Here is a 14,471-nt window from a genome sequence, read left to right on the forward strand (position 1 = left end):
AACACAAAAACATATGGCGACCTTAAAACTCATTTTAGTATAAAATTTCAGGGTTTCTTTTGTTAACTTTTTATTATTTTTATTTTGTCTATTTTCTATTTTTACCCCCTCAGAATGCCGCTCTTCCCCACTGGCACGTGCCAACCGGAGCGGCCCACCCCTCCTGCCTTGCCACCTCGCCACTGCCCCTACATCTAAATATATACACATATACACCTACATCACTATATAAATAGTGATAGTTCAATAACTTTTCTCTTTGGATATTGTGTAGTGCAATTTAGGTTAGGTTGACATTGAAGAAGATGGCTTTAGATTATGAGACGTGTGTGTTTGATGCATCCTTCTTCCATTATTTTGCGGTCCTGGATATGACCTTAAACTATATCCAGTGGTGAGGCCCCAGCTTGCGGGCTTTGGGGAGTGTGGAGCCACCCTTTAATTGCCATTGCTCCCAGGTCCTCTCTGACCCGGAGTGGTAGTACCTGTTAGGGTCCCAACTATGGGTTAAATAGAAACCGACTTGAAAACAACAAATATATTCTATTAAAAAATTTTTCTTCAAAATCTTTGGATTAGGCATTAAATAACCTGAAAAGGGTTGATATGCCGTAAAACAAAAACAACTAATCAACCATCCATTATTTTGCTTCCTTCCCCCATCACTTTTCGTTTCATTGCATGCAGCATCCTTTCCTGCTTTAACAGAGTACAAAACCAGTTTCGAAATCTAGTAAACGATGTTCTTTTCTCCTCCCAGCAACCTCCTTCTCACAGAAGAGACACTGCGAGTCTATCTCTGCGTTATCGTTATTTTCATGGCAGATGCTCGACTGAGCTTCAATGTACGCCCCTCCCCCACTGTAAAATATTCACAACTAACACTCGTCTAGCTACAAACACTGTCAGCAACAATTTCCCCCTACTCTCTGTGTCTTAAACTAAAGAAAAATTCCAAGAGCAAAGTTTATTACTTAGAACTGGCCACTTGTGGAACATAATAGTGTAGGACTGCTTTCTAGCTGACTATGACATGGTCGCTTTCAAGTCCAATGTAAACAAATTCCTGTTGAGCCGTCCTCTTAAATAATCAAATTCTACCCAATTTCCACCACTACTGATCATCTTGGTGTTGTTTCATACTCATTAACCTGATACTCATTAATTCTTACCCTTGAGTGGCCTTTCGGCCTTGATAAGCGGTAACTCCTTAGTAAAAAAAAAAAATCGGTGCTTGTGTACATTAATGATCTTTGAAAGCAGCGCATTTTGGGTGAAAAAATTATGACATACTTGAGTCTTATGTCGAAAGTAGTGTAAATTCCAAAAATTAAGAAAAATGATCAAGTAGACATATTTCTAACAAAAAAATCAGCCACAATTATGTTGTGAAATCCATAGGTTTATAAATAATGGACCCTTAATTTGCCAATTTATGTGAAGGGTTATCTCCCTTGTTTGCCATGCTGAAGTAGTCTCACAACTCTTCCACATTAATACATAGGATAAAACTCGGTAATTCGATAAATTCTATTTGGTTCCCCAACAAAGGTGGGATTGGACCTAGAAATTCACTCCCGTTCATCCGTTCACACTTTTCTCAATAATCATGCCTTGGATTTTTAAAAAAATTTGAACAAACATTAGTCATGATGAAAGTAAATTTTTCTCAGAATAGATTTTCCGGGATAACTCTAGTTGCCCCCTAGAAGCCAATACAGGGGTAAAATTACTCCAAAATCATTCGTCCGTTCGTAATTTTCTCAACAACCACGCCTTGAATTCTTAAAAAAATTTGCACTACCATTAGTAAATTTTTCACTCGTGGAGGAGGACCTCACATGCTTGGCTTATTTCACTTGTAATTATTTTCCTGCTTGATCATTTTTCAATATTTTTGGAATTTGTACTAAATATATAATAATGTTTTCACCTGAAATGCGCTATTTTGAAAGATCACCAAAGTAAACAAGCACCCAAAAATCTTGTCATTATGATTAGTTATACAAGTTAGAAGTTTAAAAATTTTCAATCATAGCGCATTTCAAGAATCGAAGTTTGATAGACTCTAAGATTACATGCGATTAATGCATATGTGTAAATATTTTTCCCCCAAACATGACATGAAGATTAGCCTTCAGATTGGGATCAAATTGTAGTATCTGTTTATTATCTGTCAGAGGAGGAGAGCTCTGTTCTGACTGCAGTGGCATACACAACTATTTTGTCGCCTAGGGGTGATTGTCAGATTTGCCCCACCCCTGCTGGCCATTAATAATCCGTTAACCATCAAAATTTCAGAAACTCCTAAAAATATATCCGTTTAAAAACAGTATGACACACATAAAACAAAAAAATCATATTACGACCTTAAAAACTCATTTCAGTATAAAATTTAAGTTTCTTTTTTGTTAGCTTTTCATTATTTTTATTTTTTTCTATTTTCACCCCCTCAAAATTCCGCCCCCTCACATGTGCCGTCCGGGGCGGATTACCCTCCCGCACCTCCCGTCCCCCACCTTTTTGCCAAGCAACTGAGCTGATCGGGACAATTTTTATTTTTGTTCAATCTGGAATACCTCTTTTGTGGGGAGCTGGATATTCCCCACCTAAAAAAAAAAATTAAAAAAAAAAAAACTTTGCCATAGTTGAAGGCAAGTAAATAGAAATTCATTTTTTAAAAAATGTCAATGCTAAACACAAGATATAATAGTAAGTATGTTCGCTAATGAAACAGGAGACCAAGGTTCAAGTCTCGGTCGAGTCATATGAAAGACTTATAAAATAATGTTGTATGGTCGGGTGGTATATAGGGTGGAACAATGAATTTGTCGCCCTAAAGTAAACTACACTCGAGCTTTATTTTAAAACATTTATTGAAATCAATTCAAGTAACTTCATTATGTAGTAGAGCTGACATCTATTCAATGTAGCCTCCTTCAGCCTCAATCACCACCTCGATATGGGTCCAGAACTAGGAGCATGCCTTTTCTACAAGCACCAACAGGAGTTTGGCAAATACTCGACAGATGACGGTGATTAGACTGGCTTTGGTGTAGTGGGAGGTCATGTTGGTGCTGTTCTTGATGTGACCAAATGAAGTAGTCCAGCGGGTTCAGGTCGAGGGAGGAGGTGGAGGCAGTGAGAGAAGGGTACAAAGTCGTAGCACTCTTTCTGAAACCACACCTGGGTATCTTTGGACTTGTGGGCAGGCACCGAGTCCTGCTGCCACACCCGAGATCTGCCTTCAGCCACCTGATTGCACCAGTTGATCACCACACTCTTCAGCACATCCAGGTACACTTGGGTGTTGTATGTATGTATGTGTGTGTTTTTCATATATAATAAAGCACTTCATTAACATCAGTTTGTGTAATGCACAGGCAAATAACATACCTCTCTCCGTTGTGTCTTCGTCTCTTATTATTCAAGTTCATCTTCCTCTGAAGGAAACTAGCAGTTACAGAGAACTATTTTCTCTGGTGAATCAATGCTCCCCTCTGAGTTCTTCAGCCACAGGCTGACCTATCAGCTTACAGGGCGCATTGATTCATCTGCTCCCTACAAAGTCCCGAGGGAACGTCAGTCAGTCAGAACCGGACTTTCAGCCAAGCAACACCTCTTCTCTCGTCCCCTGTCCACTGGACATCCTGCTATAACATCGATGGCCTCCACTAGAGACAACTACTATTAGCTGGGGACGACACAGTACTGACTGACCGACGAGGACCTCAAAAAGAACTTTGTTTCTTCTTCCTTTTTCGCAGTCCGATCTGCCAGTTCCTGTTACTAATAAATATTTCAAGTTGTTATTGTTAAAGAGAAGTTTATTCTTTTTTTTTTTTTTTACACAGGCATCACCACATTATCAAGGCCAAGAGGCCACTCAAGGATAAGGGTTAAAGAGTGTACAGTAGAAATTGGACAATATAGTAATCTTTAGTAATGAAAATTCGGTAAATTTATTCTTTTGTGTTGTGTTCTTTAAATATATTTTATTAGGAAGGTAAAACAGTTACCTTTCCTAAAAAAAACAAACAATAATAGGTTGTATATTTCATATAACTTTATTCTTGACTTTCCATCGAAGCTGCAAGACGTTGTAATTTTCTACATTAGGCTAAAATCGTGTTTCTCCCAACTTCCAAAACGCGGAGACGATATCTTTCGTGTGAACTTGCCCAACTTTTCCAGTCTTTCTTCAAACTTTAAATTAAACTGCACGTCTCTCAAAATCTATCCCATTACGCCATTAACTCACGTAACATTAAGATCACGTGATACCATCACTAAAATCATATCCAGTGTTCATATTCTAACATTCTTGTGTCTTTTAACATTCTTACGTTAACATTTCTAACTCATTTCTCCAATAATATTTTTATCCTAAAAATAACTTCTATCTTGATACATATTTTCTAAACATAAAAAAAAATCGTAATAATAATCGTTCAGATTACTTGGCATCTCCCGGCAGTGCTTTATATAATGCCCATTTACTAAACAATCGGTATTACAAGGAGGAAATCAAGGGCAAGTGGAGTAACCTTTGGAATGGAATGAAATGGCGCCCTCTCCTACCTCTCTGTGTAGCAGCTACTGAAAATGGAGCCTTTGACTCGCCCTCGGCTATAGTCGGGTACTTAGCTTAAACACATGTCATTTTGATACTTCCATAGAAGAGGACTCCTGTCGGCCCACATCGTTCTGGTTCCGATTTACAGAAGAGACCGGAAATGGTTGGTACAGACATTAAATCAAATAAGTTTTTAATTTTTTTCCTTGACTGAAGAAAAGTAGGATCAATTAAGCTTCCTCTCTATGTTACGAATGGCTTTCAAAATTTTCTTCAAACAAATGAATCAACTTTATTTCATTTATATTATTTTTAGTAAGTTTTTTTTTTTTCAACTTGATTTTTTTGAATGGCTAAATTGTTTTTAATACTAAACCTAACCCAGTGCTATTTACCTTTTCACGTATTTTTCTTTCCCTTCCCCCTACGGCTTTCAAATCGTAAACTGCTTCTACCATTTCCGGTTCGTTCAGTAAAATGTAATATGAAACATGCAGGTCGATATAGGTCCTTTTCATACAGAAGCGCAATCTTTTTTTTTTTCTCTCTTTTTTTGGCAACGTTTTAATTAGAGAAACAAAAATTAAAACTAAGAAGTGCTGCTGGAATAATCCCTTCCAAGGTTGCTAGCAGCTTTCTTTCAAAATTTCCCAGTTGAGTAATTCAGAGGGAGATAGCGTGCATCTGCTGTTTAGCTGTATACTCTCAAACACATAAATTGAGTCAGTTCCATTGAAAGTTGAAAGAATTAGGATCAGCAGATATTTTTTTTGTATCCGTTTTACAGCGCAACACGTGCTTTCATTTGAGCAAACAACTTTCTGTTTATAGTTTTCGTTTTATATTTCCTGTCACTTTTCTTTGACAAAATGCCGACTAGAAGTGTTCTGCGCAATCTACATGTCTTTCCTTGCAGAGAATTATCGAAGAATAAAACAAACAAAAGAGAATTCGCTATTTAATTATTACCCCTTTGTTGAGTTGGCGATATCGTAAAACATGGCTGATTTCTCCATGATTCACCAATTTCTAACCTTCCGTACCATTCGGGAATTTACGGTTTTGTTTGTCATATTTCATGGGTTTTAATGCAATCATTTATCATTTTAGCTTCGGAATTCTTCTTCGTCTCCCCCACAATCATCATCAGCATCATCATCATCATCATCGCCGCCGCCGCCGCCGCTCTAATATCCATTGTACATGATGGCATACGTTGGCCGGCTTTAAAAAACGGACTTTCAAACTAACTTATCTATGGTCAAATCTTTATTTATCCCTCGGGTCCATTTGTATCAATTCTCCCCTGTGAACTAAACCTGCTACCTTGACTGTTCTACATCTATCAACAGAAGGAACCTTATCCGTCCTTTCAATGTGACCATACCATCGATGTTTCCTGTTCACCATATATCTTCCTATACTGTCCAGATGTAATCTTTCTCAGAAGTCACCAGAACTAAGCTTATCTTTAAGACTCATATTACACATTTATCACATCATTCCCATATTATTTCTCGCCATGCAACTCCTATCCTTAATCCTTAATGGCCAGATTTCACTTCTATACATCATCACATCCTGTATACATACCTGATAAACTTTGTTACCATTCGGGAATTTATGATTTTGCATGGCCGCTTTCATAGAGCTTAACACCACCATTTCGTTTCATTTTAGCTTTAAATCCTCCTTTTTCTTCATCCTTCCTTATAATCATCATCATTGTCATCTTCGGTTTAGCATTCGTTGTACATATTGACATGTGTTGGATAGCTTTAAGAAATTGATTTCCAAACTCTAGCCAGATCATTGTTTATCCTTCTTCTCCCCAGGCCCATTTTTCTCACATTTTATCCAGCACAGCTGATCTATAAAATAATATATTGTTTTTTTTTTAATTTTTTTTTATTTCACACCGAAAAATAGCTTGGGATTTAAAGTTATGACTCCTGTTTTGACATCTCTGAACGCACGTGAGGTTGGTGTAGATGTTGGTGGTGAAGAAATGTGTCAGTTTGTTCTCTCACTGACCGACTGCCCGCTTTCTGTTTGTGACGATTTATATAAACATTATTTCCTCCTGGAATGTTTGATATTTCCCATTGTCTATTGTCTCAAACCCTTTGACCGATATCCTCTCACATATTTCTGGGTCAAATTATATTATCTGAAAATGTTTTTCTTTCATAGTGAATGAGGTAGATTTTTCCTAGGGAATGCAAGAAAACTCAATAGAGATTTTCTTTTTTCTTTATACATTTTCATTCATATGGATGATTCAATAGTGGGACCTATGGAAATTTCATGGAATGAGAAATATATTTAATCAACAATCTATATATCTATAAAAGTGAACGTGTCTGTCTGTCTGTGTGTCTGTCTGTCTGTGTACATTTCCCTACGCAATAACTCTGTCAATTTTTAGTCTATAGACTCGAAATTTGAAATACCGGGTACTGAGATTTGGGAAAATCGATGTGACGGGTGTCAGCCAGAAATTTGGCTGTTAAGGGGTCAAATTTCAACGATTTGACCTTTAAGAACTCTACCAAACTCCTCCGACAATTTTGGGTCTAGACACTTGAAAGTTTAGATATAGGTTCCTTGAACCTGGATCTAACTTAATAAAGTGATTTGAGCCCGGAACTCTAAATTTTAAGGGGTCATAATAGGGGTCAAAGTTTTAAAAAATTAACCCTTTTTTTGTTTTTTTGCTTTTTTTGCATAGCATACACCTCCAAACACCCGAGCAACGCCGGGCACCCCTGCTAGTGTTTTTATAAAGCTGATATTTTTCTGGATAGCACAAAAAATATTTTTGGACAAGAAAACCAATGACATGCAGCAAATATGAGTTTATTAAATTTTCCATGAAATAAGGTCCATTGTTTTTTTTTGTTTTTTTTTTACATAGGCATCACCACATTATCAAGGCCAAGAGGCCACTCAAGGATAAGGGTTAAAGAGTGTACAGTAGAAATTGGACAATATAGTAATCATTAGTAATGAAAATTTGGTAAATTTGATAACTTATATGGAACGGCTCATCAAGAACTTATTTACGTTAGACTTGAAGACAACCATACTGTAGTCAGCCGGAAAGCAGGAAAACGGAAGACAATTCCACAGGCGTGCAGTTCTAAGAAAGAAGCTTTGTTCATGGAATCTACGTTTAGGTTTAGGCACAGATAAAGAGTGGGGGGAATTATTGATAGTGTTTACAGCTAGACGAGTGCTTCTTGTGAAAGTTTGGCGAGGGGGGACCATAGATTGAAGCTCAGTCGAACACTGTAACATTGTAAACATTGTATTTTAAATACAGAAATGACCCAAAGGAGATAAATACTCAGAAACTTATACTGTGCTACACAGTTCAGTATAGATAATAAAATCACATTATAAGAGACACTTTTTAATTTACTCCTTCAGTCCAGCACCTCTTGGCAGACAATGTTCTTCTTTTTGCCTTGTTTCTTTCAAATGTTCTTTTTTTTTTTACATAACGTTTCGCTGTTTTTTTTTTGTTTTTGTTTTTTTTTTGGTGAAGAACAACTGCACATCGAAATTACTCTGAGTTATTTTCTCACAGTATAATAACAATGACATATTTGAAGACGACGCTACATCAAAAAAGAGGCCACTCTCATAATCTTGTTCAGGGTTGCCAAAATTGCGTTTTTAAAGCCAAATTTCGCAAATTTTGCCTTTTTTTGAACAGTTTGATCTTCAAAAATTGTATTTGACTTAAAAGTTAAGCTAAATATAAGGACTTAATTTTAATATCAATTTAAATTTAATGAGAAGCCTGAGATTCTAAATTTAGTATAGACACAACAAATTTTATCTACTCTATAAAGGTTTTATATAAGTCCTCAGTGCGAATAAAAGAATTGAAATTATAAAAAAGTCGAATACCACTACATTTTTTATTATATCTTATTAGTCCCCCGATTTTTCTGAGAGGGACCTATGTTTTCAGCGGCGCCCGTCCGTGCGTTCATTAGTCCGGACGATTGCCATATAACCGTCCATTAGTTGTTCCTGAAATTTTGCCACAAATTGTATTTCATTGAATAGATATGCATAGGAAAAACATTTTCTTTTTTTTTTTTTGCAAAAATTTCCGTTGCATCTCCAGGGGCTCAAAAGAGGTTAAAAAGGCCTCAAAATGGCCAAGAATGACATGTTTTGCCCCATAGTGTTCGATCCATCTATTAGATTTTCCTGAAACTTGGTCAAAATGTGGAGGCCGTTATTCTTAATATTAATTCACTATGGGTGACCCTGGAAAAATTCTTGTTCGCATCCCTCTGGGACTTTTAGAGCTAAAAAACGTGCCTTTTTTTAGTTCTCTTTTCATATTACTCAAAAACTTGATATGTATGTCGATATAGTGGTTTTCCATGGTGCTGAATTCAAATATACATATCTTAAGGTGTGAAACTGCATTGTTTGTCCATTTCACTGGGATTCGGCGTTCCCAGGAGCTCAAAAGGGGTCACAAATGCCCTTAAAATTGCAAAAAATTACACTTTTTACCCTATAACTTTTTCCCCATCCATTAGTTTTTCTGAAACTTGGCGAAAATGTGAAAGCAACTTTGGCCCTTCACACTTCTCATATTCATCATTTCTTCACTATTTTTTGTGGTGTCATCTCACATGCAGCACCAGAGGGGGGCTACGCATGCATGGCTTGTTTATAAAATTTGTTGTTATTCATTTTATTAAAGTTAAATTTTATATAATGGGTCGATTGTTAATATATTATAGGAGGTAACAAATATAGGCAATTAAAACTTTGAGCTTAATGTATCATATTAATATCAGTGAAGTTTATTATTTATGTCACCGTAGAAATTAGGGTTAAAACATGTATAAAACATTTAATGTTAATGGGGAATTAATGTTCCAATAATCTAAAAGAGAATGCTATATATATATATATATATATATATATATATATATATATATATATATATATATATATAAAATTTTCAGAATGTGAGAGATTAAATAATTATTTAACAGCCAAACAATGTCGCAGCTCACAAGAGCCATGACTGCCAACAAACCGGAAGTTTAATGCAAGAGGCTCAGGTTTCAAATCCCGAGTTCGGATATGTCTAACTGATAAGCCCAAATGAGGGTGAAACTCGAGTCTTGGACTTCAAGTTTGTTGGTTGTCATGGCTCTTGTGAGCTGCGACGTTGTTTGGCTGCGGAAATAATTATATATATATATATATATATATATATATATGAGAATGTGTATGTGTGTGAGGACATTTCTCAGCCTATATACTCAATGAATTTTGTATCTACAGACATAAATTTGGTATATAGGATATTCAGACACGTGGAAAACCTTTAATCTGTTTTCGTCTGAACAAAAAAGGGCTGCTAGCAGGTCAAAATTGAAAAATTGGTACGTAGGAGTCATTGGATTTTTATGTTTGGTAACTGTTTTACGAATACGCATGCGTGAATATTTCATATTACAGATTACTTATGTTAAGAGTAAGTAGTTGGAAAACACCTTTTAAAAATCGTGTCACACTGGTCTAATAGTTACAGTACTTGGCTCACTGTCTTTAGGTTACGGTTTCAATTTCAGCTCGTGTATCTTTTTTTTATTTACAAGAAGTAAACTGTTTAGAAAAAAAAAAACAATACTGGCATGCACGTCTCGGTTTCTTTCCGTTTTTGGGGGCAATGCCAGGTGCATCTTCTAGTATCTATACTATTAATAAAATTATAAATGTTTATTTATGTGTGTGTGTGTATATATACCAATAAAACTTTCGAACAGATTGAAAAATAATTTTTTTTCCCTGAAAAGTGTGTTTCTCTCGATAGTCCTTATTTATATATGGTTCGTAACGAACAACGCAGAGTCACACAAAAAGCTCGAAATAAGGATTTTTTGGGTTGTTTTGTGCAATTGTCAAAAAAGTTACCTGCCCATGTCAATGGAATTTAGCACTGTCTGTATGCAGTCGCAGTAATATCTTTCGGCATACAGACAGGACTTGTGGTGCAATGGATAACGCGTCTGACTACAGATCAGAAGATTCCAGGTTCAAATCCTGGCAAGTTCGTAATAATATTAACCATCATTTTATCCAACGTTTACTCATTATCCTTACCCTTAGTTAGGCTATTTTTGTTTTTTCAGTGATTTTGTTTTGTGCATATGGGAATTTTCCATACTCCGAGTTCACAGGGTAAGCATTGATGGTAAGACGATGTTGAGTGTACTTAATGTTGTGTTTGATTCTGGGTTGTGTATGCTGACGCGGCACAGCCGCTAGTATATATATATAAATAGAGCCTTGTTGTCAGGCTTTTTATACCTATTTCCTTGCCAAGTATAAAACCATTCTTTTGTTTTCTTGAGTTTTACATTTTATATCTAAATCTTGTTTTCCTGTCTTTTCGTTTCAGTGTGATGGTGTTGATTTAACGCAGAAAATGAAAGATTTAAAATTACATTGTCTTTTATTTTTGAATATACCAAAGTGAGTATCACTTCCTTTTTGTTTGAATTCTGCATGAAAATATCCTTTTGCATCTTAACTCGGAGATGGGGAGTTGGCTGAAAAATATTCACTTCCTAAGTTTATTAATCTCTACTAACATATAAAAGGCACTTTGTGTGTGTTAGTTTATTCCCTATGAACTCCGAAACGATTGGTCCGATCTTGTTTTTAATTTCACACAAATGTACTTTTTGTTTTGGAGTGTTCTTAGATAGGTTTGGTATCAGAAGGCCTCCAAAATGTATTGATAATCGAAAAAATCCGATTAAAGAGTGAACAGTATGATTTTTACTAAAGTTAACATCCTTATACAGCCTAACATCACGAGTGCATTTGACAAGTTTTATCACTGCACCAGAAAAATGTCCTGGCATATAAAATCAACAGCAGGTTCTTTGATATGGCAGGGGCGTGTTCGAAATGAAAATTTCTGTTTAAAGCACAATTGAACCATGATACTTGACTTTTGCATTTTAACTTTTAATTCAAGCCATTATATATAAAAATAATTTTTTTTAAGTCAGCAGTAGGTTTTCTATAGTGCAGTATAGATTGCAATGTATTTTGGACTTAGTCACTACAGGGGGGCATATGAAGCTTCCTCTCGGTGCACAGCAGTGGGCCTCCGACTAGAACAGGAGATCAACCGATTTGATTGGAAAATGGGTGATTTTATCAATTTCGATGACAATAAAAGTATTGAAAGAGTGGAACATTTGTTGATTCTCATTCAATCCTGGGTAATATCAGGTCTCCCTGCTAGTAAAAAGTAAAAACAAGAAATAATGATTTGAAGAGAATAAGAGTTGCTTGATAATAAAAATGACATGCATTATTTGGATTAATCGGGCTACTGTCCTCATCTTGAGTGTGATTTTCACAACGTTTCGGTCGATGTAACCTCCGACCTTCTTCAGGTGTATCTTGTCAAACTCAGAGAATGTTTGTGTCGAAACACAAATCCCACAGAAGGCAGTTCCAAGGTAGCCATTCCTCCTTTTCCACTTTCCTCACTTTGGTTGACATCAAATTGTGACAGAAGCTCTCAGAAGGCAGCTTGCAGGCAAAAGCCTTTTCTTCTGTGACAACAAAAGCCAGAATCGACGGAAGCCACCGTGTAAGCAATTATCGAATCATCCTTCCTTAGTAAAGTTCTTGCAGAGGCATGTATTCGCAAACCTTCTCTATTCGTTACCATTTTCTGTTATATAACATTCCTTTCAACAGAGCTTCTCTTTCCTAGATATATTGCCGTAGCTGAAGAACTACATCTACCGCCTGTATTGTAAGCCTCCAGAATATAAAGGCTATTATATAGATGTTGTTTTTTGTTTTTGTTTTAGCGATATGTTTTGAATGAATTCAATTAGTTACGAAAGTGCATTTTACCTAAATGCGAGTTGGGAATAATTTTCCCTTTTTAATCAATTTGGTACCCCCACATGGGGAGCGGTATATATATTATTTTTAAAATATAATTATCCACTGACACGTGTTTCGTCGTCTACGACTCATCAGAGTGGCTGTATCGTCTAAGGCTATTATATATATATATATATATATATATATATATATATATATAGATATATATAGGTATTATTTAGATTCATCGGACTACTGTTCTAGCCTTGAGTGTGATTTTCACAGCGTTTCGGTTGATGTAACCTCCGACCTTCTTCAGGTGTATCTTGTTAAACTTGGAAAATAAATTTAAAGAAAACATTTATATATATATATATATAATAGTAATATAGCAATCTTGTCTTTATAGTATTTACCTGAAAATTACAATTGTTTTCATAGGAAGAAAAAAGACGTAATTTTTGTGTTAATAGTGTTTAATTGAAAATGACAATTGTTTTATGGGAGAAAAAGTAATTTTTGTTCCAATAGTGTTCACTCTGGCAAATACTTTTTATTTTAATTAACAGTAAATGATAAAAAATGATATAGACATGGAATTCTTAGAAAGAGTCGATAGTAATAAATAGAGAAATGTTCAGAAGAGTCGGATGGTCTGTAACTTATGTTTTTGAATATTTGAGATGACGATTGATAATTTGGATTATTTGGATTACTATTCTTATCTTATATACGGCATAATCACATTGACACACCGGTTCTCGCCAGATCACAGAAGTTAAGCCACACTGAGCCTGGCCAGTACCAGATGGGTGACCATTTGGGAAGGTAAGGCGCTTATGTACTGCGAGGTAAAATACCAGGTTAAGAAACTGGTATGCTCTATCCTTCTCTCGATGGTAGATGCACATCTCTGAAGCCATGGTAGACAACCCATCTAGTGATGGCATTACAGTAAAAAATACCCTTGATAGCCTCCGCGAAGCATCAAGTATTCAGCTGCCGATAAGACTTGAATTACACCACAAACTCGTGTAGTGAGTTCAATCTTGGCTGCAGCCGTGCTGGATGCATGGATTGTTATTCGCACAACGTTTCGGCCGATATCACCTCCGACCTTCTTCAGGTGCCTCTTGTCGAACTATGAGATCTTTCTGTCAAATCTGCGCAGAATTTCAAATTGAAAATTTTGTTTTATTTTGTTCCGTCAGCCATGACCGGGTGGTAAACTTGAGTAATCGTGTTAAATAAACAAGGAATACTAAGCAAGAAGGTAAGAGCTCTGATTGTTTGGTCATTTGTGCCTCAAAATAGCTGAAGACCTCCTAGAAGACAATACATAACAAAATGGCAACAGAAAGTTGAAAAAGCTTCGATATGGCTCTGTCCGATGTGGAATGAAGTAAAGAATCTGTCAGTAAACAGAATAGAATTGTAAAGGATGTGTGTGCTCAAATTGGCGGTAAAAGCTGGATCATTAAAGTTAAGTGATGCAGAGCCTGACCAGCATAAAATGCATGACCATTTGAGAATGCAAGGTGCTTTAGGTCATCTTCCTATAACTGGGATATTTTTTTACCTCCTTTCTAAGAGGTTAGATGCAAGATCAAGTTTGGATTTGATAAAAACGCTTTTGTGGAACAAACTGGATTTGACCTAGGAACATTCAGGTTTTCAGTCTATCTTGTTAACCACTTGGACATCATCACTCTTAAGACAGGGATATATAGGGTGGAACAATAACTTTGTCGCCCTAAGAAAACAACAAACATCATTATTTTAAAACTTTTTATTGAAGAAATTAATTCAGGTAACTTGATTAGGTACTAGAGGTGACATCTATTCAATGTAGCCGCCTTCAGCTTCAATCACTGCCTCGATGCATGTCTGGAAGTAGGAGCATGCTTTTTCCAAATGCGGCAACGGGAGTTTGGCAAATACTCGGCAGATGGCTGCGATTAGACTGAATTTAGTGTTGTGGAAGGTCATG

At 36.1% G+C, this 14,471-nt stretch overlaps 1 protein-coding gene and 1 non-coding gene across 2 annotated transcripts in view; both read left to right on the forward strand.

The window, feature by feature from the left end:
* The window catches only part of LOC145263137 (diacylglycerol kinase zeta-like), a 1,403,365-nt gene that overhangs the window by 1,176,205 nt on the left and 212,689 nt on the right, over window positions 1-14,471 (forward strand). Inside the window, exon 15 of the mRNA XM_080120103.1 lies at window positions 11,025-11,098. Within this exon, the coding sequence (XP_079976229.1) occupies window positions 11,025-11,098 (74 nt within the window). The remainder of the gene's footprint in view (window positions 1-11,024; window positions 11,099-14,471) is intronic.
* Trnac-aca (transfer RNA cysteine (anticodon ACA)) lies at window positions 10,606-10,678 on the forward strand. The gene has a single exon. It is a non-coding gene; the product is annotated as a tRNA-Cys (tRNA).

The sequence above is a fragment of the Euprymna scolopes genome, chromosome 38, assembly GCF_053919585.1.
Source record: "Euprymna scolopes isolate OS-2025 chromosome 38, ASM5391958v1, whole genome shotgun sequence".
NCBI classification, from domain to species: Eukaryota; Metazoa; Mollusca; class Cephalopoda; order Sepiida; family Sepiolidae; genus Euprymna; species Euprymna scolopes.